The sequence below is a fragment of the Leuresthes tenuis genome, unplaced genomic scaffold, assembly GCF_036924035.1.
Source record: "Leuresthes tenuis unplaced genomic scaffold, fLeuTen1.0.hap1 SCAF_5, whole genome shotgun sequence".
NCBI classification, from domain to species: Eukaryota; Metazoa; Chordata; class Actinopteri; order Atheriniformes; family Atherinopsidae; genus Leuresthes; species Leuresthes tenuis.
The window spans coordinates 26,697,783-26,722,450 of record NW_027325359.1 but is presented as its reverse complement, the minus strand read 5'-3'; the positions used below and the strand labels follow the sequence as shown (position 1 = coordinate 26,722,450).

At 39.8% G+C, this 24,668-nt stretch overlaps 2 protein-coding genes across 3 annotated transcripts; both read right to left on the bottom strand.

Annotated features, from left to right (window-relative positions):
- Window positions 1-6,446: 6,446 nt before the first annotated feature.
- LOC140307563 (mitochondrial inner membrane m-AAA protease component AFG3L1-like) lies at window positions 6,447-17,786 on the bottom strand. Of its 2 annotated transcripts, none has more exons than XM_072386512.1 (16): window positions 17,520-17,786; window positions 16,595-16,676; window positions 14,960-15,036; window positions 13,721-13,870; window positions 12,634-12,705; window positions 12,355-12,479; window positions 11,902-12,169; window positions 11,676-11,813; window positions 11,440-11,593; window positions 11,219-11,326; window positions 10,920-11,045; window positions 10,431-10,541; window positions 10,087-10,202; window positions 9,016-9,216; window positions 7,863-8,057; window positions 6,447-7,408 (listed from the first exon to the last, which is right to left on the bottom strand). In XM_072386512.1, the coding sequence occupies exons 1-16, from the start codon at window positions 17,649-17,651 to the stop codon at window positions 7,169-7,171; spliced, it is 2,295 nt and encodes a 764-aa protein (XP_072242613.1). In that variant the 5' UTR covers window positions 17,652-17,786; the 3' UTR covers window positions 6,447-7,168. The 2 variants fall into 2 exon arrangements, with proteins under 2 accessions (XP_072242613.1, XP_072242614.1); XM_072386513.1 differs by having other exon boundaries at window positions 14,960-15,033.
- A 218-nt stretch (window positions 17,787-18,004) lies between these two features.
- On the bottom strand, window positions 18,005-21,155 carry urahb (urate (5-hydroxyiso-) hydrolase b). The gene is made up of 4 exons (XM_072385280.1): window positions 21,071-21,155; window positions 19,679-19,897; window positions 19,364-19,499; window positions 18,005-18,796 (listed from the first exon to the last, which is right to left on the bottom strand). Exons 2-4 carry the CDS (start codon window positions 19,810-19,812, stop codon window positions 18,707-18,709), a joined length of 360 nt encoding a protein of 119 aa, XP_072241381.1. The 5' UTR covers window positions 19,813-19,897; window positions 21,071-21,155; the 3' UTR covers window positions 18,005-18,706.
- Window positions 21,156-24,668: the final 3,513 nt, after the last annotated feature.

Here is a 24,668-nt window from a genome sequence, read left to right as displayed (position 1 = left end):
TGGGGTTTGAGAAGACAGAAAAGAGGGAGAAAAAACACCATAACACCATTCAAGGATACCTGTTGGAACAGGGAAACTAATGTCACATGTACATAATATCATTTGAGAAATTAAAAAGGGGGGAAAAGAGAGAAAAGTGAGGAAAGGTGTGACAGATGAGACCCTCCAGCAGTCTAAGCCTATAGCAGTTTAACTATTAGGATCACCTGAGCCATCCCTAACTATAAGCTTTATCAAAAAAGAAAGTTTTAAGCCTAATCTTAAAAGTAGAAAGGGTGTCTGCTTCCCAGACATTTACTGGCAGCTGGTTCCACAGAGAGGGGCCTGATAACTGAAGGCTCTGCCTCCCATTCTACTTTTAGAAACTCTTGGAACAACATGTAAACCTGTAGTTTGGGAGTAAAGTGCTCTGTTGGAAAATATCTTACAATGAGATCTTTAAGATATGATGGAGCTCAGACATTAAGAACTTTATCTGTGAGGAGAAGAATCTTAAATTCTATTCTGAATTTAACAGGGAGCCACTGAAGAGAAGCTAAAACTGGAGAAACATGATCTCTGCTGTTAGTTCTCATCAGAACTCTGGCTGCAGCATTTTGGATCCGCTGGAGGCTTTTCAGAGAATATGTGGGACAGCCCATTAATAAAGAATTACAGTTGTCCAATCCTGAAGTAACAAATGCATGGTTTAGTTTCTCTGCATCACCCTGAGACCCTGATTTTGGCAATATTACGAAAGGTGAAAGAAGGCAGTCCTAGAAACCAGTTTTATATGTGCATCAAATGATAAATTCTGGTCAAAAATAACTCCAAGGTTCCTCACTGTAGAACTAGAAGCCAAGGAAATACCATCTAGAGTAACTATATAACTAGACAATTTCTCCCTGAAGCGCTCAGGTCCAAAGAGAACAACTTCAGTTTTGTCTGAATTTAGAAGCAGACAGTTGAGTCATCCAGGTCTTTATGTCTTCAGGACATGCTTGTAGTCTGACCAACCTATTGGTTTCATCTGGTTTCATAGATAAGTACAGCTGAGTATCATCAGCATAGCAATGGAAATTTATGCCATGCTGTCAAATAATGTTACCTAATGGAAGCATGTATAAAGTAAAGAGAATCGGCCCAAGCACAGAACCCTGAGGAACTCCATGACTTACTCTGGTGTGTGAAGAAGATTCTTCATTTACAAGAACAAACTGGAATCTATCAGATAAATATGACTTAAACCAGCTTAACCGGTGCTCACACCAAAAACGTCTTGAGCGGCCTAGGCGGGCAGCTGCCATTCATTTGAGCAGCCAGTGTTGTGAGCGGTGCGTTGTGAGCGGTGCGTTGTGAGCGGTGCGTTGTGAGCTTCTTGAACTTTGTGAGCGTCGAGAGCTTCATGAGCTTCGTGAGCATCGTGAGCATCAAAAGTTGAGAGAGGCTCAACTTTATGCAAATGAGCAGCGATGGCGGCGATGACAACCAATTGTGGGCCGATCTGGATGCCGACGGCGGAAAAAGGCAGAAAGAGAGGAAAACAATGGAGGAAAAACTAATTATTGCTGTCTTCGGTTTCCCAGAGCTGTATGACACAACCCTATTTGTCTACAGAGACAATAAAAAAAACAAGATGCTTGGAGGAAGGTTGCAGACCTGAGTAAAATAAATGCAAACCATAGGCTAATCTACTGTTTCAGCAATAGGTGACATGCTGTGTTCATATGCAGAGGGAGAGATAGTGATGTTGTGTATGTTGTTTCCAGCTGATGATTGTAGGAAGAGGTGGAAAAGTTTGAGGGACACTCACAGGAGGGAGAGAAAAAAAGAGATGGAGAGATGCAGAAGCGGGGCTGAGACATCCACCAACAGGCCATGGCGTTATAGCCAAATCATGGCACTTTTAATTGCCTTTACAGAGGACAGGGCCACCAGCAGCAATCTCCCTACAGGTGACAGTCAGGGGCAGGGAGATGGAGGAAATACAGCGGAGGATGCCAGCACCTCCAGTGATGCAGAAAATGAATTCTTGAGTTTTTGTAACCTGTGCCCTTTGAATTGCTCCTTGAATTTGAAGCCCTATCACACACATTCCCATTCACACCCACACCCACACCATTACCATCTACCTCCAGGGAGAGGTCCAGGCCTAAGGCGCACAAGAGGCCACATGAAGATTCCCTCTCTCCCTTTGAGAAGCAGCTGATAGGTGCTGTGGAGAAGACTGTGACCCAGACAGCACCCCCTGATCCAGACAGGCAATTTTTTGAAGGCCTTCTCCCAGACCTCAAGTCACTGTCAGCAAGGAGGAAGGCAAATATAAAATTCAAAATACACAAGCTAATTTTTGAGGCCACCTGCCAACAATTAGATGAGGAATCATAATTTTTGTTGAGTTTTTTGTTCCAAGTTGTTAACACATTTTCATTCTCTTTTTTATTTATGTTGAAATTGTTCAAAGCCTGTTCATTTACTATATAAAAATGTTTAATAAATACTTCCTTATCCAAAAAATGTTGTTTGAAAAGTCACACTACCTGAGTAGTGAAAGAGAGTGAATGATTGAATTAGACAATGTAATGTAATGTTAATAGTGTTGTACTCGTACTACCTGAAGCAGAGAGGGTTGAAAATATGACTTCATGATAAATCTTTGTTACTAAAATCATCACAATGATGCTTGGAATGTAACTCTGTGTTTGGTAATAATTCTGATTAACTATTATTTCTGAACAAGACAATGAAGAAAAAAATCACCAACAGAAGGAGGAGAACATGCTCTTTAGTTTAATGTGGTTGGTTCTTAAAATAACCTTTTTTGTTTATGTGTTTTATGACTATAGCCTAGGTTGCCAAGGCACTGCACCCTCAGCTGAGAAGTAGGAAGCATAGATCTCTCTCACACGGATGGCCTCTTGTGCAGCATTGTTGCTCCCCACTCTTCTCAGATTCTGCAGCACCGAGACCTCCCCCTCTGACACTGGCACTGGTTCCCTCCTGGTCCTGGTGTTCCTCCTGACATAATTGTGCAGGATACAGGTCGTCTTCACACATGTGTCTACATTTTCAGGGCTCACACCAATGACCCGACGGTACAGGATACTGAAGGTGTTTTCAACGATCATTCTCGCTTTTGACAGCCTGTAGTTGAAGACCCTGTTCTTGGGAGGGAGGTTGGCTCCTGGAAAAGGCCTCATGAGGTCCTTGCAGAAGGGAAAGGCTTCATCTACTACAAACACAAAAAATGAAAATGAAATAAAGCATTTGGCAAAGCTAAGACAGCGCTTGCTGACGCCGCCTTGTTCACCCATCCCAGCCCTGCAGCACCTATCACCCTGACTTCTGATGCTTCTGATTAAGCAGTCGGGGCAGTTTGTGAGCAGTGGGTGGATGGGGCCTGGATGCCCCTGGCCTTTTTCAACAGGAAGTTGTGAGAATCAGAAAAAAAGTACAGTACATTTGACAGAGAGCTCTTGGCCCTTTTCCTCGCCACACGCCATTTCAGGTTCCTCTTGGAGGGCCGGGAGTTCACCACTTTCTCCTATTTCCAAGTTTACAACTGACATTCAGCACATTGCCGGGAAGGACAACTTGGTTGCTGACTCCCTCTCACTTCACCGGACCACTGCATACAACCCACAAGCCAACGGACTGCGCGAGCGGTATCATCGTACTATGAAGGCTACTCTCCATGCTTCTTTAGTGGACAGTTGCTGGGTGGACAGGCTGCCATGGGTTTTGTTGTGCCTGCACTCCGCCCCTAAGGAGGACCTGCACTCCTCTGCTCAGTTGGTTCTGGGTCAGTCTTTGAGAGTGCCAGGGGAGTTCCTTCCGAGTCCCCATATAACGGTCCCTTTCGTGTACTGGAAGCGAGGCTTAAGTCTTTTCTGATCAAGGACAGGTCAGGAACGGGTTTCAGTATATCGTTTGAAGCCTGTTCACGTGCTCCAGGATGACGCAGTTCAGCTGGCTTGTTATTTTGTGTGTTCTGGGGAAATGTGAGTTATGTCAGTTGATGTCAGTTATTGTCAGTTATACGAGTTTTCTTCTGATGTGGCGTAAGGAGAAGAATAAAGTAGCATAGACTCTGCAAACTTTCGTCTCTTTTTCTTCCAAACTCTATGGTAAATTCATTTAGTGGTTTATTTAAATGTTTTTTTAAATTCTGACTATTTCACCATGGGTTTAATTCACATACCTGCAGATATTCTGATGTCTCTAATGAAACATGTGACTCAAGTAAAACATCAGACTTCCTGTTTTGTGTTAAAGTCAATTTGGCACAAAAAGCCTTTTTAGTCGAACCAAACTTTTTGATTTAACCAAGTATCTTGTATCATAAACCAAACCAAAATTCTCAAGTTCGGATGATTTTAGTTATAGGTAGACTTCATGCCTTCACAGATGTGTGGGAACATATAACACAATGTTATGGAGCAAACAAAATGCAAAAGATTAATGTAATGATACATTAACCTTTGCAAAGCTGAGCTTACTTGTGCTGAGGTGCATCTGGCAAACAAGGAGAGACTAAGAGCTGCTGTTGTATCTAACATTGTTTTAGGTGACCACAGAGAACTCTGATTTTCCAAATTTTGACGAAAACAAATCAGGGAAAACGGTACAAAAAGTCAGATTTCCATAATGGTAAATCAGATATACCGTATAAGTTGCATCGGTCAAAAAAAAGCGCCATGAAGAGGAAAAAAAAACATAAGTCGCACTTATTTTGAATTTTTTTTCACAAATTCCAAGACCAAGAACAGGCCTCGTCCACGTTGATAATGTAATCCGGTGACAAGTTGTGCGAGTTACCTGCTTTTCAATGAACTCATAGAAACGGTCGAAATAGACTTGGAAGTCTGCTGGCAGTTTCTGATACACTGTTGTCCATGCTCTCATAGAGAGGCGGGTGCATTGCATGAAGCGGTAACACCAAGAAGGCCTGCCTGCAAAGTAATTTATATTCATCTCCTTGGCAAGTAACAGGGCATGGAGACATAACTGCACCGTTGACAAGCCTGTCCCAGCAGTATGTTGTTCAAGCACCCACCTCGTTCCTCCAGCTCTGGCCATCTTGCTTTCAGCCCGCGATTAGCTTTCTTTGTTAGCATATAGTTGTTACAAGCCTAGAGTGTCCTTTCAAGGCTGTAGATAGCAACGTTTACTCCTTGGTTCATGTCAGTATAAATTTTACATTTAAAAAAAATGCTCAATTATATATATTTTGATATATACGTCGCAGGACCAGCCAAACTATGAAAAAAATTGAGACTTACACTCTGGAAAATATGGCATTTAATTTGTTTTTCTTGAAATAGTAAATCATTGGACAAAGTACTTTTATACGCAGCTTAACCCACTAGGTGAACTGTTAATGATAAAACAACCTTGGAAGCAGCCATATTATTTTTCCTACTTTGTATATTGAAAATCATGTAATTCGATTTCCCCTATCACATTTCCAAAGTACACTGAATTTAGCCATAGAACCTGTCAAACAGACAGAATCAAACTAAGAAAGCAGATCCAAATATTTCAAAAGGTTTTGTTTTGCATCTGTAATCTGCTTAAATAAGTTTAATGCATATTTTCCAAAATTACAGTTATATAGATTACAGTGAAATGTTGAGGGAACAACAGTACATTTGTCCCCAGAAGGGATCCAGGAATCCAGACCTGCCTTCCCCCTCAGTCATAGTAACAAATGCTCCAACAGTAACATTAAGAGGTTTCCTAAAATGTACAGACCAAGCTTTTACTAACAAAATATTACAATATGTCAAAATATTGAAATATTAAATATTTCAACATTGTTCTCTTTTGAACACGTTAAATTAGTGAGGTCAGAGGATGAAGCTTCCTGCACTGTATAAACCAACGGTTTAAGATAGTGAAGGTTTATATTGAAGTCACTTGATGACATTCAGATCCTAGTAGAACTCCAAAATGATTTTTAAAAAAGAAGGAGTCTGTCACCTCTCGATAATCTCAATATTGTGCGTTTCAGCAGACATACTTCCAAAATTTCCCTCGTAAGATAAGATTCATTGACTTTATTCATCAGGGGAGATGATGATGAACTAGGAAAGAGGCCTAAGCTGTTCTGTATTGGCCTGCAGTCATCAGCAATTGGCTTTTCTGGTTCTGGTTTCTTTAAATCAACATGTCTCAGCAGTAATATTTGTTGAAATCTTTAATATTCCTGTTATTTTTGGCTAGTGACCTGGTAGCATCTGCCCAGTCATTATCCCACAGAATTTACATGACGATCTTTGTACAGCATCAAAATGTCCATAAAATAAATCCAAATTCACTTAAGTTCAAACTGACGGTTGCTTTGATGATGTGAAACAGGTCAGCATGAAGTGCTTCTCCTGTAGGAATTTTACAGGAAAAAGGAGAACTTCAAGTCACTCCTGAAAATATTCAAACATAAACATTTAAATCTTATTTGACCGCAGTACAGTTCCTCAGACTGCGTTCACATTGAGCTTTTCCTCTTCGTTATCAGGAGGGCAGACCTCTGGAGCAAACCTCTCTTTTCAAACAATAGATAAAAAGAAGAATCCACACAGCTTAAATGTGCATCATGTACACTCAGTTCAGGAGTATTTAAATCTTCTGCAAACTGGTCTCTTGTGTGATGAGTCTTAAGGCGTTTTGAAACACATTCTTCGAACAGAGGTAAAAAGCTGACCACAGCTTCAGTGACACTTATGTGGATCAGTTCTACATGTAAGCAGCTCATGAACAGAGCCTGGTGCCTCTCCGAGGACAGTTTCAGACTTCAGACTCACATGAGTAATTGGGATAAAAAATGACAACATTTGTGTCTTTGAAATAATACATTCTGCTCCTGAATTACTGCTTTTTGTACCAATTTCACTCTGAAACAGTTAAAACATATATTTTTTAAATCTTAATATACCTACGTCAGTCCAAACTTGAAATATTTCATAGTTTGAGCAGAGGGAATAAAAGGATACGTTGGTAACACTGAATTCCTTTGAGTGTTTGGTTCTTCAGGTCAATAATTCTCAGTATATGAGGTACGTGATTATGGTTAACAGAATAACTTCCTCCAACTCCTCTTGATGCTCTACATGCTCTACAACTGAATCAGCAGAGAGCTGTATTTTGCAGCTGGGAAGCTTTTGTTTTTCTTGTACAAGTGTCTTGGGCTCTACATTGCCTGCTTTTTGTCCTGGGCCGGGCTTGCCTCCTCTCCCTCCTCTCCCTCCCCTCCTCCTCTCTCCTGATTCCAGTCTCTGAGGCCTTCCGGCAGGCTCGTGTCCTCCTCAAAGCTTCCCGTTCCCTCAACAAACTCCTCATAGGTTGACTTCTCCTCAAATGGCCGCGGGCCCAGCAGCTCCAGCATGTCCGCCTTGTCCAGCACCTCCCTCTCAAGCAGACGCTTTCCCACCTGAAGATGACATTGGGGATGAACATGGCAAAGTAATGTAGTATCATAGCAGCAGAGAGCAAAATCTGAACATCAAAACACAGCATGCAGATAAACAAGTTTCCCAGTTGGACATGCAGACTTCCATCCATCTCAAGATCACAATGCAGTGGAAAGGACACAAATACTGAGTATTAATATGAGCTGAAATGAGTTGAAAATGCTTATTGGCAGAAGTTTGAGGGGAGAAGGATGGTGGGAAGATTTTTCTGCATTGTGTAAACTAAAACACATTGTTAAAAAACACCAACTCTTTAGTACATTTATAAAGACATTAAGGCTGACAATTAGCTAATAAAAGGTTATACAATAAATTTAGAAAAAAAATACAGATTCTAAAATTCCAAGTTGTTCTGGTAGACTATAGACTTAAGTCATAAACTGAGTGAATATGACATGATGAAGCGTGTCTCACCATCTCCACCAGGTCCTTCTTGTCCTTAACGAGCTGCAGAGTGTACTCATATGCTCGATCCACCAGCACTCTGACCTCCTCATCTATGAGCTCAGCAGTTGCCTCACTGTAAGGCTTCTCCAGGACCATCTCGCCCTGCCGAGGGAGGTCAAACGAAACCTGGCCCACCTTCTCGCTCATGCCAAACTGCACCACCTGAACATCAGTAAGTAGAGCAGTGTCACAGTATGAATTGAACAGAATTTAAAATTCTTCTCCTCACATATAAAGCTCTTAATGACCGAGCTCCATCATATCTTAAAGATCTCATTGTAAGGTATTTTCCTAACAGAGCACTTCGCTCCCAAACTGCAGGTTTACTTGTTGTTCCCAGAGTTTCTAAAAGTAGAATGGGAGGCAGAGCCTTCAGTTATCAGAGGGGCCTGATTCTTGTGGAATAAGCTGCCAGTAAATGAAGCAGACACCCTTTCCACTTTTAAGATTAGGCTTAAAACTTTCTTTTTTGATAAAGCTTATAGTTAGGGATGGCTCAGGTAATCCTGAAACATCCCATAGTTAAGCTGCTATAGGCTTAGACTGCTGGGGGACCTTACCTGTCACACCTTTCCTCACTTTGCTCTCTTTTTCCCCCCGTTTAAATTCTCAAATGATATTATGTACATGTGACATTATTGTGGTTATTAACTTGTGTTTCCCTGTTCCAACAGGTATCCTTTGAATGGTGTTATGGTGCTTTTTTTCCCCCTCTTTTCTGTCTTCTCAAACTCCAGCTGGTCGAGGCGGTTGGCCACCCTTCCGGAGTCTGGTTCTGCCAGAGGTTTCTTCTTGTTAAAAGGGAGTCGTTCCTTTCCACAGTCGCCTCAGGCACGCTCACGACGGGAGATTGGACTGAAGACAAGTTTTGGTGCAATCTGTTGGTTTCCTTAGCTAGGATATTGTTTTTGAATTGGCTCTATATGAATGAATTGGACTAATTTTGAAATTAATGAATTGGATTTGATTGGATTATGATTACAATGAATTGGACTCTAATTGGCTTGAATTGAACTATATTATTTAAGTGCCTTGAGATGACATTTGTTGTAATTTGGCGCTATATAAATAAAACTGAATTTAATTTAATTAAATAAGGAACAGGCCGGTGTGTACATACTTGTGCATAGGCAGACTGCGTGACCTTCTTCAAGTCATCCTGAGCTCCAGTGGTGATTCGGTCAAAGAAGACTTGCTCAGCCACTCGGCCTCCCAGCATCATACACATCCTGTCAAACAGCTGCTCTTTGCTGTACAGGTACTGCTCTCTGGGGAGGTACTGAGCATAACCAAGACCTTTCCCTCGCGGGATGATCGACACCTGTACACAAAGCAAAGGACTTTAATCAACACTAAAACACCTGAATCTTAAGTCTATTAGCATTTTGTTTGGATTGTGGTGATGTTATGTTGTGATACAGAATAAACCTTAAAACTCCTTCGCTGCCGTACGTTGTGTTGGAATGGTCTGCCTCATCGTCCCATAAACTCAGACACTGGCTCATTCACATTTATAAAGCTATTCTTTGCTTTCTACCATTTACCTACAGACCTGTATCCTCCAAAAGAAGAACAGCAAGTTATTGTCTTCACTCCTGAGATTTGTTACCTTCATCTGTTCCTACAGCCAGTACTGAGCTGGGAAAAAGGCGCCTGAATCTTAAACAGCACCACTCACTAAATTCATTCAAACACATTTTTAACATTCAAAGCGTGGGAACATTAGACTGTAAATGTTATAACTGATCATTCCTGCCACTGTTGTGATGACGAATAAATAGTTTTCTTCATTTCATGCGATGTGGAACTATTGCTGGTCTTGGCCAGGACACTCTTGATCTTAAGGCTCTTTTTGATCCTCGCTAAATAAAGTTTTAAAGTTTCTTTATCCACTGGTAACAGGTGGAAATGTGACGTGGCAGCAGGCGTAGTGATTTGAAAATAATACAAAAGTAACTTTTCTGTTTGAATGTTTTTACGATTAATCTGCAGAGATTTTAGCTGGGTTTCCATTATATTTTGAATTCATTTTAAAATAATATGAATCCATTCTTGTTGGCGAGATTTGATGCAGATTTGTCAGCAAACCTAATACACAATAGAACTTATATACTATGGAGCTGTCGACTACAGTTATTTTATTACCACATAATGCTAAATTCGTAACATGTTTGGTATTTACAGTCCGTACCTTAAGCAGAGGGTCGGCATGCCGCAGGAACCAGCCCACTATGGCGTGACCAGCCTCATGATACGCCACAGTCTTCTTCTCTGTCGGCTGCAGGACCTGAGTCTTCTTTTCCAGACCTGAAAACACAGCAGCAACGCACAGTTCAGACTCTGACGAACCAGAAACAAACCCACATCATAACCTCACATGTTAGCACCTAACCCGTTACTGTCTACTTCCTGTCTTTTAATCTACAACAAAAATACACATTAAAATCAAAAACATAACTGACACAAAGTATAAAATGAAACCCATTCAATGCAAAAGCAGTTAAAAGATGGGTGAGTTCACAATGTCACACTGACCTCCGATGACCCGGTCGATTGCCTGCTCAAAGTGCTTGGCGTTGACAGCTGGATTCAGGTACCTGGCGGCGATCAGTGCTGCCTCATTGCAGACGTTAGCGATGTCTGCGCCTGATTCAGACAGAAACTATTCCATCAACCCACATCCCATACTACACTACTACAACATTAGCAGTCATTTGAGCGAGGAATTGCATTTTTAAGTAAGTAAGTAAAGCCAATGTAATTTTTCATAGCACCTTTCAAAATAAACATCACTAAGTGCTTCACAATAAAATGCTCGAACGTTACAACAAAAACAAAGATAGACCAGACTAAAACTCTGATCTTTAACTGTGTTTTGTGTTATGCAAATACAGTAATAAGGTGCACCGGAGAATCTGAGCTTATTTTAGTTAATGACAAGAGAAAAGGATTCTCTGAGATGCACTGAACAGTTCAGATGGCACCGACTAAAGCTTTGTGATAAATGAGGTGGATGTTACACACCAGTGAATCCCGGCGTGGCCGCAGCCATTTTCCTTGCAATAGCATCTTTATCCAGACCGGGGTCCAATTTGATTGGTCGCAGATGGACTTTAAAGATTGATGCCCTGCCTTTGATGTCTGGAGGACCTAAAAGGAGATGAGACAATGGTAGAAAAAAATTACAATATACACCAGTATGGCTACATATACACACATTTCTGCTTTAACCAGGACTCAACCACGTATGTCTTCAGGAAAAAAAAAAACCTGTGCAGAAACAAGTGTATAGATACTGAATTAAACGTAAAGACTGCCTCTACCGATATAAATCTGTCTGTCAAAGCGTCCTGGTCTCATCAGTGCAGGATCCAGGATGTCGGGCCTGTTCGTTCCAGCCAGAACCACCACATTAGTAGCTGTGTTAAAACCTGGAAAGGAAAGATGGATGAAAAAAGGCATAAATCATATTCAGCTTATGAAACATCACATCTAACCTTTAGATTGGAACTGACAGAATCAAAAATTATATTCTCCAGCCTACCATCCATCTCTACCAGCAGCTGGTTCAGGGTGTTCTCCTGTTCACTCTGACCACCAAAGTTCCCCCCTCCTCTCTTTCTTCCCACAGCATCAATCTCATCGATGAAAAGGATGCAGGGTGCGTTCTTTCTTGCCATAGCGAACATGTCCCTCACCTTAACAGATAAAAAGGGCAAGTCAAACACTACATTTCTGAGTAACCTTCCATCCTATGATGGTTGGGTTTCTTTCACTCACTCTGGCTGGGCCGACGCCCACAAACATCTCCAGGAACTCTGAGCCATTGACTGTGATGAAAGGGACATTGGCTTCGCCAGCTGTGGCTTTGGCCAGCAGAGTCTTTCCTGTCCCAGGAGGTCCGGACAGCACCGCTCCCTGGCATACCATGCAAGACAACATTGAGCTCATGTGGACATAAAACTATCCCACCAGAGGCCAAATGTGTGTTTTTGTGTGATTTCACCTTGGGGATCTTGGCTCCAAGGTCCTGGTATTGCTGTGGGTTCTTCAGGAAGTTAACAAACTCCAGGATCTCTAGCTTAGCCTCTTCACAGCCAGCCACGTCCTTGAATTTCACCTCAATGTTGTCCTTCATCATCTTGGCTGTCGACTCGCTCATGCTGAAGGGGCCCCTCCCTCCGCCAGCGGCTCCTCCCATTGGTCCCCGACGCAGTGTGAAGAGCAGGAAGCCAATCAGCAGCAGGGTGGGGATCATGCTCATCAGGAAAGAGCTAGGAAGATTCAAGCAGAAGTCTGGAAAGTTACAGCTAAAATGAGGGCTCATTTTCAAACCTCTTCTTTCACTAACTGTTATCATGGAATTTATCATGAAAAGAGCTGATGTAGTCGAAGCTTTTACAGCTCTTACTTTTTAGCCACCTAATAAACCCAATGCTTATATTTGTGTTAAACTCACCCATCGCTCTCAGAGCTGTAAATGACAGCAGCTCGGTGCGACGGCTCCAGGCCGAGCTCAACATGTGCAGCCTCAAGGTTCCTCTCAAACGTATCGACGCTGCCAATGTTGAACCAGGCATAACTCTGAGGAACACAACAATATCACATTTCACTTGCCCGACAACTTTACAGCCTTCAACAGAAAGTTGTACTTAAGGAAAGAAATATGTAATGACAGACTAGACAGTTAGCAACATTATAGCAGAGAATGGGCGGTCTTTACACATTCCTGTCTCACCGTTTCACTGTCAGCTCCCGGCACCAGGATGACTCTGACATACTGTTTGTTAACTACCTCCAGCCGATCCACCTGGACAAATAAAAAATAAGCGATTTTTTTTCTTTTCATGTCAGTTAAATACAGAATAATCACAAGAGTAACAGGATTTTGGGAGTGTGTTTTTAGGCCTGAGGCACTATCGATCATATTGACCATTTCATTTTATAGAAGATAACTCCAACATTGTATCCCAGGGAGTGCTAAGTACTAGTGATGGGTCCGGCAATGCCGATGCGTCGGTACATGTGTCGAGCTCATACAGCGAATCCCCGTGTCAGAGCGCGAATCATTTTAAGAAAAGGTCACGTGACCGATACAGCCGCTGTGTCGCCTGTGACTGAGGCGCCAAAGTGCGTTTATGAGGAACCGCATCTGCCAATGGGAACGGTCAACAGGATATTCTGTGCCAGAATAATAACAGATCTCAAGTTTTATGCACACGAGCCTCATCGGTGCAGTGAGCGGGTCTTTTCAAAAGCTGCAGAAAATGCATCCAAAGGATGGAATTGCTTGAATGCAAACACACTGGAAAAACTTTTTTTAATTGTTTTTTTTTTTTATAAAGATTTAAGCCCTCCCTGCCTCAAAGACAATTACATAAGCATCATCACTTTTTCACATGCTATGGCACATGTTCACATTATTTATTGACAGTATATTTGAAATATCCATCCATATATCCACTTAATCCAACTGTCAGGTCGCGGGGGGACTGCAGCCTATCCCAGCAGTCATTGGGCGAGAGGCGGGGTACAGGTCATATTTTACATATATCAAAGATATTTTAAACTTAGATTAAGATATAAAATAATAAAATATAAAACACAATAACTTAAATAATATTATTGTCTACTCATTGAATCAGTATGTCAGTTGAGTCTCTCAACTAGGTTGTCTGCAATGATGTTTAAGATCCAGCAGGTGTCAGTACTGAGCAACAGAGTGACACAGTATTAATACCGTTTGGGTAATGTGACGCAACGCTTCACGAGGCCTAATCTACCCATCACTACTAAGTACTGATATTAGTCTGTGTGCTCCTCACCAAACCTCTGCCCAAGTAGCGATGGACAAAGTCCTTCCAGCTGATCTCTCTGCCGTTGTCTCTGAAGTAGAAATAGAGCAGAGCTGAGCTGACTCCGGCTACGGTGAACATCATATAACGGAAATCCTTCTCATCCCAGGGGAAGTCACCCTGAAGACCAATACAGGCACAGACGGATGTCTACATTACTGGCAGGTTATCACACATTAACGGTAATGACACAGAGGTCAAGCATCTGATGTAGCAGCTACTAATGATAGCTATATTAGTTAACGTTGTCCATTTTCCTTTTAGCATACAGATAAAATGAAAGAGCCACTTCTATCCTTCTTAAAGGCTCTTAGTTGTATACAGTTAACTGAAAAGCAGCTGTACAGCTTGGGTGTAAACACAATATCAGGGTTACAGTTTCTTTCATGTTGTGTATCAAGTAGCAATCCAGCTGAAAAGACTTTATGGTGAGTTTATAGTTGGCATTATAACCTAAAGTACTGCTGCTGGACAGCATTTGGAAAGCCATTAATGGAAGCTATGAAAACAGATTTTATCTAACAAATGTCCACCATGTTGGAGATACTCTTTCCCTGGAAATTGAAATTGAAAACAGCAGTATTCCCTCTAAAATCTGCAACAACAATCTGCTTGCATATCAAATATGACACCAACTTTGAAGCGTCACAGCATAAGACAGAACAAGAGTTAAATTCTTAGACTTAAAGTCTTTTTGCCGAAGATTTAGGCCCACTGTCCTGCTGTATAACTGTAGGACCCCTGAGCTCCAGCTGCTCAATGGCAGCGAGTTGCTCTGAAGGAGCAATAAAGTCCCCAAACCAGTGTATCGTCTTCACCTCTGGTATGATGTCTTTATGTTGCTGTGCAGCTAACGTTCAACACCTTTGTGATTCATAGTGCTTATATTGTTTTTGGGTTATTATGAATGAAAATATATTGTGTTTTCTCGTCATTGCTGTTGTGATGAAGATCTCACCAGATTTCCAAACAAACCTACACAGAAATTACACTAATTACAAAGACTTCGCATTTTCTTGTCACTGAATTACAGTGTGTGTGTGTGTGTGTGTGTGTGTGTGTGTGTGTGTGTGTGTGTGTGTGTGTGTGTGTGTGTGTGTGTGTGTGTGTGTGTGTGTGTGTGTGTGCTGTTCCCATTTAAATTATTCCACAAAAGTTAATTGTGTTTTCAGTGCAGAGCCATTTTCAATTTAGGTGTTTATGACATACCTTCTGAATTCGACCCCACCAGTCTTTTCCTCCTCCTCTCTTCCCTCCACCTGGTCGTCCTCCTCCTGGTGGTCCTGCTTTTCCATTTGAAATTAAGATGGTCAAGTTTATTATGCAGCTTAGAAGGCCACCTAGCAATCTAGTTGTGGGTAACGATTAGCCCCAACATCAAAATGTGAAGCTGCAGTAAGAGCTAAAGATTTACTGAGTGTTTACAGCAGAAAAACACCAGCATTTGATATTTGTTTAGAAAAGAGTCCATGTCTCTTGACTGGTTTATGTGTTACATGATCCAGTATAACAAGTGCTTTATTTGACTGATTTTATATCCCCAGTTTTCTCTGCTGCTGTCTGGAAAAAGTATATAAGTGAATCAATGTGCTTCAGGTTGATCGCAACATATGATTCATGGTAGTGAAAATCTCAAAATAACTAAATAAAAAAACTCCCCTCACGGTAGAATGTATTTATTTCATATGTGGGGATATGTGTTGGTATTGGTTCTTATCTATACTGTAGCAGTATTCACCTGACAAAGACTATCTGCTGAAATGCTGCCTCAATAAATCCATAGGAGCTCGCTCATCAGGCAGAAGACTGCGTTCAGTGGCAGACTGCGGTCTAAATCCTGCTCCACCAACAGACTCAAGAACTCTTCTGTCCCTCTGGCCATCAGGCTGTACAACAGCTCTCACTGTTGGTACTTCTGCTACTTTATATTTTTAAATACTTTAGAGTTGTACAAAACATTTTTATTTCTACAGTTACTTCTTTCTATCTATCTATCTATCTAATATAAATACAGCTACTTATTTTTCTCTGTTTGCTTCTGATTTAATAAAGGGGTTTAGAAAGATGTCCACAGTAATCCCCATTCAGACACAACATGTGCTGCATCACATTATCAAGACATAAAAAATCCCTTAGATATGACCTTTTATCTTCTTCTATGACCACAGACAAAAAACACAGATTTCCTTTTCTGTTCAACTGATGCAGAATCCACCTGTTAACAGTATGTTTTGTAGTGCACAACACCGGGGGTCAGTAATCCTATCCTGCTGCTGAGGCTAAAAAACTTCCTGTTTGAGTTCAGATACAATTACAAAGGAGTACCAGCCAGCACTGAAGAAGATACGTCACCTGAGATGGTTAACACACCATATTTCGCACCGGGTTTCATTATATACACCACACTGTCACCTTTAAAGGCCTAAATTAACCTTTTTAAAATGTGTATAGACACATACCTAAACCTTTACGGGGACACAAGACTTACTACAGCTTATCTGTATTTTTCACTTGTTTTCCACTTAATATTTGTGAGCAATAATTTGCTGTAATCTACCAATTCAGGTAAGGCCTACTTCAGGTGAAAATAATAAGTAAAACTAGAGGGTGTTAATGGTCTTTAACGCAACTTAAATAATAACGTGTAATAAAATAAAAACATGTAAGCTCAAAGAAAACTGTGGTTTACAGTAAAGTCATACATAAAAATGATCCCTGCCACTCAAATAAGTTTATCAAAATATTTAATGACTCTAAGTGGGATGTTGGGAAAGTTTGACAGAATAAAAATAAAAAAAAACCAGATATTATGACCAGCCACCTGACTGACTCATCAGTTCTCACCTTTAGGTTCAGTGGAGTAGAGTCGTCGCTGAGCTGATTGGAATCTGCGACAGGTGAGGTAGTTAGAGGGATTTCGACTGTTCTGGAGAAGACAACAGAAAGCCCAAAACACATGAAAGGGCAGAGTGGCGTCATTATGGATATCTGAAACTGATTAATCATTTGATGAAAATTATGCATCTGTGAGACCAATTCACTCCAAATAACAACAGTAAGATATGCAGAACACAGGACAATTATTCCTTTACCAAACTGCGTTAAAAATGTATTTTGCACACAGTCAAGGAAAGGAGCCTCTTTGCATTTGTTTTAAACTGTAGATCTTCTTGTTGCTCATTAATATTTCTGTAAGGGTGCTCGAAACGGCCAAAATATACATGGCTGACAATAGGAGCTGTGTATATGGACCTGGCACTACCAGTTTGAGGTAAATAAATGGGTACATTTCCCCAAACTTTTAACTGCTACTACACCCAGTGGGCAACGAAATATCAAAGTATAGCATAACATGAATCCCACTATAAGCTTGGAAGAATCCCTCTCGGCATTGGTTTCTAAGAGTTACTAATTTCATTATACATTTACTAACACGATTAATAGAACCCTGTTCAGTTGGACCATGACCTTGCTGATGTTTTCAGTTCATTCTCATGACACTGTCCTTAAGAAACGTCATGTAACTAAATGGTACAGTATTGGGGAAAAGTAAAAACAAAGTCACCCCACCATCAAAATCCCTAAAACCACAGCCAGTAACCATTTCAATTCTCTCGATACTGTTTTAATTTCAAAAGTCATCGTGGCATGTGTTACTTTACACATCATTATCAAACAGAATCGCAACCGTAATTACATAAGAACACCCAACAAAATCCAAATCACTGCGATTCTACCATGGACGGCTCGCGTTACCGCAATCACCTACCAGTAGAAGAGTGTTTCGATATCCGGCTGTGAAGAGCTGTCCTGCCCTCATCGCTGAAAGCCGAGCCTGGGCACCCAGAGATCGGCATAAAGGCAGAGTGGCCACCGAGAGAAGTCTCAACAGCTGAGACATCCTGCCTTTCCACTCTTCGAGCCAAAAATACAACGCGTTTAGTTTAGTTTGACTATCTTTTTCCCCTGAACTCCATTATGTTGTTCTTTCAAATGTCATTAGGTAAGAGCAACTACATGAAATGTCAACGGGAGGGTGATGTAAAGGTCCATGAGGCTTTCCCTTCATATACCCGGGGGAAATGTTACAAATATAAATACAATTAGACGTTTTCGATTAAAAATATATCACAAAACTTTATCAAAATGTAGATTTAAATTATTTGTAGATTTAATACATGTAAAACCATTTCTATTGTTTTAATTTCTGTTTATTACATTCAGGCATCAAAAAGGTTAACAACGGGTCCTCATAGCACACCATCTATCTGATTGGCTAAGACTGTCTCCCGTTCTTCTTTCAACCTCATGTAACCGCTACCAGAAGATGAATGTGACTGCATTTTCCACATGACATTCGTCACATGACATGCAAATATTATTGCATTAGTGTCGCGCTAAATTAGATTTAAAAAAACATTTTAAGAATACGTAACTGCTTGTGAGAAAATATTTGTGATTATTTTACATTTTAAGTAGCTATGTGGTCGATTAAATCTACTTACCTATTTTTATGTATCACACATGTAAGTATTTGATTGCTTGTAATTTAAGCTCAAAATACACAGATTTTATGCTTGAAAGTAAATTTAATAATTATGAAATGAACCACTTGAATTAACAAAACATAATCTTTTATATACAAAACCTAAGCCTATCAATTTGCTCATATGATCATGACACTCATTATGACATGACACAACATTAAATTATTTATACATATACCGCCCAAAGCACTTTTTGTACTACAAGCCACATTCACTCATTTACACTCACACAGCACTTCTTAGTCTGTATACAGTATATGCGATATACAACAACATGTACTGTTTGCTATTCTTACATTACATTCTTACAAGTATTTCAAACATAGTATAACAGTTGGACATATTCAGATATGTTTGAGACATGAAACTAGGATGAGAGCTCCATGTCTGTGTCCTGCTAGTGAAGCTCTCAGCGTCCTCTGTAGGTGCTGTAGGAGAAGCGACTCATCAGTAAAGGGAGATGAAATTTCTGTGCTGGGTCAGTAATGGTGAACACAACCTGAGAACAAACACATACATATTAAATTATGAGACAATTTAAAATTTACATTAATTTGGCTCATCCAGAGCAACTTATAAATGGGGCAATGTGGGCCTCAATATCTTGCTCACGGTCACTTTGACATATGAACAGGGGATCTCGGGATTAGGCTGTCATATTATCATGAACACCTATTTTATCTAATCTAATGAGCAAATTAATATTTCAAAGTCATGCTCCAAGTGACTCTCTTGAAATTTTTGGTCAGATTCAGTGATACCTTGTGGTGATCAGTGGTCATACAATTTTTTTGTTATACAGTATTGCTAATAAACCAAATTAGTTCTTTATGACTATTCAAATAACGATTATTTAGAAAAAAGTGAGAAAATTTGTAGTTGTTATGAATCAATCACTTTAATTTAAAATAGATTTAATTGATACATTTAAATATATATAAATGTGACACATACAGTATAATTTCATATCATAATCTCGCCTCTGACTGCTGGGATAGCCTCCAGGCCCCCTGCAACCCGACCGACGGACTAAGTGGGTATAGAAAATGGATGGATGGAATCTCACCTCTACGTAGGGGTAGAACGAGGTCTGACCCAGACTCTCCCAGTAAGGACCCGTCTCAAAGCGCAGCTTGTACATGCCAGGGGTGAAAGCTTCTTGGCTGATGAGTCCAGGGCAGCGACCATCTTCATTTGTTGTCCTAAAAGTCCAAATCTTTATAAAACTTTTGCTCCTTTCATATCACTAAAGACATAATGTACTTGTCTTTCATTCTTTTTATCCTCTATGTTGTCTTCTCTGACAAAAGTACACTGAAGCTAAATATTTCATTCTAACCTATAAAACCTAACAAAATATAAAAACACATTTAAAACCTACCCAACACTCAGCATGGTCCAGATCATCAGCTTGGAGTCCAGTCGATGCAGGCTCAGGGCCATCTTGGCACCTGGGACTCCATCACTGGTGTTCAACACATGAGTGGTCAGAGGGCTGGACTCTGCTGTTGCCATAATTTTGGTGTATAGAGTAGCTAGGTCGGCTTTTCCTGTAGAACCTTCAATTACTCTCAAAGCCACACGTTTGGGTTGATGACACCTCAAAATGGAAGAATATACAGAAAAAAAAGTTTTCCCTTAGTATTTGTCATTCTTGATGATATTAATGTGAGACATGCTGCAGTGCTATCACAGTCACCACAGTAAGTGATATAAGTCACAAGGTTTTTAAGCAACTGGCAAAAACCTTGACACAACTATATTACTTGTTTAACCACATACTTAAGCAACATTAACCTATGCAGCCCTTGAATTTGATAGATTATCATAGTTGACTATAGTCAGTAGTTTGAATCATGTTTGAAGGACAAAAACATTATTTAACATATAGCACCTAATTGTGCAAAAACAATCATTGTACAAGTTGCTAAACGTAATGGACATTAACACTGAACACTGAACTGCATGGGATAATGATTTAAAAGAATGGCGTGCTTTGACACATTCCACTGCAACAAAGAATGGTACAGGAGGTCATTCCTACTCACAGCAATAATGACTTCTAATAATTACATTTTTGACATATTTATGATCCTTTACATTACTTTCTGTTTCTTTTGCATTTATATCTTGTATATCCTATGGAAAGCACGTTTTTACTGTTTTGTTGTTGTAAAGTGCTGCATTACAAACTGAGTGAAGATGGTGAATGCTACATCACCAATGATCTCCACGACAAAATCAATATCTCTGTAAATGATATCTGGGTCAGTAATAGTAATCTATTTGAAATTCATTTCAATAATAACAGTGGTGCATTGTGACATTTCATGAGTTGAGCTCTTGAACAACACAAACAGAAAAGGAACAAAGAAAAATTATCAAAACTGCTTGCTCACATGTGTATAGATAGATAGATAGATAGATATATAGATAGATAGATAGATAGATAGATAGATAGATAGATAGATAGATAGATAGATAGATAGATAGATAGATAGATAGATAGATAGATAGATAGATAGATAGATAGATAGATAGATAGATAGATAGATAGATAGATAGATAGATAGATAGATAGATAGATAGATAGATGGATAGATAGATAGAAAAAACTGCAGAGTTCTTATGCACATATGTGCTTGTGACAATGACATGTGCAGACAAAAAAACACACAATAATATGTTTAAAAAAAACTGCTCAGATGTCCTCAAACATGTTGGCATTAAAATGAACCAAATAACTATCATAAATGTAAAAAAAAAGACTTACCTGTGGGTGAACACTCCCCTCAGCTGCTGTTCTTTAAGTTCCCAAAACTCATCTTAACAAGTTGTGTCATCAGTGTACTCAGCCACCGCTCAGACAGCATGCACAACAAACAGACCTGGTGTCAAAGGTCGCCCCATCTCTAATGAATCATTACAACCAGTTGAAAGAGTGCAGTTTCCCTCAGTCAACATCTCATTCACCAAATGACTGTGACTGTTCAAACATGATGAGGCTCTTCTGATTTAGTTAAAGCTTGGACAAACTGATAGATGTAGCCTGAACTGAAATCAAATCTGTCTGATTTAGTGGCTCGCTTAAATTCAGTGTTACTTTCTTAGTCTTCAAATTTTCTCAAATATGTAACAAGTAGATCCATTCATTCTCTCATAGAATATCCTTTTTTCCTAATGTGAGTCACATGACCAAATTCAGCATAGCTTCAAGATTTAATGCCCATAGTACACATATCTTGTTTTCTAATATTTTTGATAAGATTCTTGAAGGTTCTAGAGGTGCTGCCTGATGTTGTTCTGCTTAGTGCACAGGTAATTTCCAGTCTTTATGCTAAACTATGCTTACCTAAACTAAGCTAAGCTAACTAGCTAAAGAACAAATTTAAGGACTCATTGCAGATGTTAAATGTGTTTAAAAGCTTCTCACTTTTGACCTTGGATGGTTTTATAATTTTAAGTTGGCATGCAGAAATTCTGTTTGAGTTCCTGTAGGTGGTGATATTTATCCTTATGTCCTCTATGTTTTTCTACATGGCTCCTAATGTTAAGTAATCCTGCTTTGCTTGTTTGTTTGCATGATTCCAGTGCAACTGATTTCATCTGGCTTGATCACACTATTCCTATACATGTTATTGGCAGGGAGGGCTATGTTAGAGACTACCAAAGAGTGCATTTCTTTGGCAAATCATAAGAATTTGCATGTCATAATTCAAACTATACACAAAAATATAAGCGATTACATCAGCCCAAACTACCATTGTTTTGGGAAAATACTTTAACTTTAACGGTGGAAGCTACAACAAAAGAAAATTAGGTGTCATCCAGAATCAAAGTGTCTGCAGTTAAAAGGTTTGCACAATATTCTAGAATAAAGAATACATACTGTACAAATGTATATTTTTAAGCACCAGAATATTATAGTAATTAGTATTCTATTTTAGCTCTGAACATGTTTGCAGTCACAGCATTTAAGTTGACCGCTGTTTGGTTGCCGTGCTATCTATAAAATCAATATTCAGCTTCTGGTGACAAGAAGATGATGAAAGTCACAAACACCAGAATGTATTCAAGGAACTTGTGTTGATACACTGAATGTAATGTAGTACAATAATTTGTCAGAATGCAGCAGCTGCAGAAGGCTGTGAAACTAAAACAGTCCATTTCTAAGTAATTTGGTTGATTAAAAAGATCACTATTATCCATGATACAGGCAGATACTATCTTCTATCCATCCATCCACTTAATCCAACACAGGTTGGAGCCTATCCCAGCTGTCATTGGACAAAAGGCAGGGTACACCCATCACAGTCCATCACAGGGCCACACAGAGACAAATGAGACAAACAACCAAGCTCCTAGGGTCAAATTAAGAGTCAATAATTAACCTAACATGCGTGTTTTTGGTCAGTGTGAGGGTGCCGGAGTACCTGGAGAGAACCCACGCATACACTGGAAGAACATGCAAACTCCACACAGAAAGGCCCCAGCAATTCAAACCAGGAAGTGACGAGACTAACCACCACACCACCGTGCAAACATAATCATAACAAAGTGACAAAAGAATGTCTCTGGTAAGTTTTTGAATGGTTTCTTAGTTTTGTAAACTACACCAACTGAAAAACATCAGAAATCTGCTGGATTAGGAAAACTGACCACTCTTCACCCCTTGATTTTTCCTTAAAGCTCTAAGGGCTTTGGTTCAGTGTCCTTTAGTCTTTGACTTATTCTTAGTCAGTGTTAAAAGATCAATACAGACATCTTAAGAACTCAAGAAATATCACAATTCTAAAGAAAAGACATTAAACGTGCCAGGTTGAGCTCAGCAGCTAATTTACATCAAGAAGTCCCAACTGAAGCTTAAAGATAACTTTGCTTTTCTGTGCCAGATTCATCCATTTATTAATTTAAATTACAAATTGAGTTGATCAAACTCAGGTATTGGTGCAGCTGATTACAGGCTCTGTGGTTCCACATGTCAAAGAGTCCTTGAGCTGGAAATTGAATCCCACATTGTTCACATCAGTGTATGAGTTTGTGTACGATAGAGAAAAAACACTTTATGCGTAAGTTAAGAAGTGCTGTACGAAAAACCAGATTTCTTTATTTTACCATAAAAGTTCATTGAACTGAGTTGACTGAAGTGTCACTGCACAGAACTGTGATTTATGAAAAAGTGATACCTAAAAAACAAGATTCTATAAAGAAAATAAATGGAAACAAAACAGACAAACACACACACGCACAAAAAAAAACATGATGACTCAACTTATCAGTTAATGAACACATAGTTTTTAATGATGTAAGCCATTAAAGTTGAAGCTAACTGGAACCACATTTAAGCACATAATTGTTCTAACCTGACCCAAATCAAATTAACTGCTGGCAATATTTAAGTAAAGAAACTGGTAAAAATGTAACGCTCACTCATATAGCCAAAAAAATGTTTTACTGTGGAAAAAATTAATCCTCTTATTCAAATTGACATGCTGTGTTTATTAAGAGCTAATTGTTTTTCAAGAAATGCTAAGAGTTTATAAATCACTTCATAACTAATTTCCTGAGTTCACCAAGAGAAACATAAAACTGTGCTCATGAGTCTTTAATGGATAACCATAATGTGGTTCTTTACACAGCTGCTTACACATTAATGAAAACAGATCTGATGAAAATAACCTTTATGTTAAGGACCTGGCAGCTGCTGCAACATTGACTTTATTAAGAGTGATAATAGCAGAGTCAAATACGTACAGTTAAGGCAATGAATAAGGCTAGTATGGGCTACTGTTTACTCTATAGTCTGAATGCCTGAATGAAAAGGTTTTTAGTGATACAAAGATGTTTGATCATCTTTAAAGGCATCCCTTTACTTTCAGGATCTTGTCGCGGTCCCTGGCTCTGCTCTCCGGCCTATGCCTGAGTTGGTTCATTCCCTGCCATTTCTTTCCCCTCACTCTGCTCTCTCTCAGCCTGCAATCAACTCCGCTGCACTCACCTGTTCCCCTCCCTTTTATAAGCAGGTCTGCCAGCTGCATTCCTTTGCCAGATTGTCTGCTTACCTGCTTACCTGCACCTCAGCACAGCATAGCAACATTCCAGCACTCTTCTTTGGCCTGGCCTTCTGTGTATGACCCTGTTTTTGCCTCTGGCTCTCTCTGACATTGTGAGTACCCTGGTTCATTGTTCTTTGGATTGTATTCTTTTAATTGTGGATTTCGAACCTGTCTCTCTGTCTCTTGAATCTCTGGATTTTCAAGCCTGTTCTGTTTCCCTGCTGTCCACGGACCTGTGTATGACCCAGCTTGTTATATTGGACTTGTTATTAAGGATTTTGGATCGGATTGTTTGGATCTTCCTCCTCCCACATT

Coding starts and splice junctions, on each gene's coding strand:
- urahb (XM_072385280.1), bottom strand. CDS start 19,812: ATGGCAACAGCAGAGTCCAGCCCTCTGACCACTCATGTGTTGAACACC. Junction 19,500..19,678: donor TGGACCATGCTGAGTGTTGG/GTAGGTTTTAAA, acceptor TTGGACTTTTAG/GACAACAAATGAAGATGGTC. Junction 18,797..19,363: donor CGTTCTACCCCTACGTAGAG/GTGAGATTCCAT, acceptor GTTTGTTCTCAG/GTTGTGTTCACCATTACTGA.
- LOC140307563 (XM_072386512.1), bottom strand. CDS start 17,651: ATGTCTCAGCTGTTGAGACTTCTCTCGGTGGCCACTCTGCCTTTATGC. Junction 12,170..12,354: donor TACAGCTCTGAGAGCGATGG/GTGAGTTTAACA, acceptor GAATCTTCCTAG/CTCTTTCCTGATGAGCATGA. Junction 11,046..11,218: donor TGACAGACAGATTTATATCG/GTAGAGGCAGTC, acceptor ATCTCCTTTTAG/GTCCTCCAGACATCAAAGGC.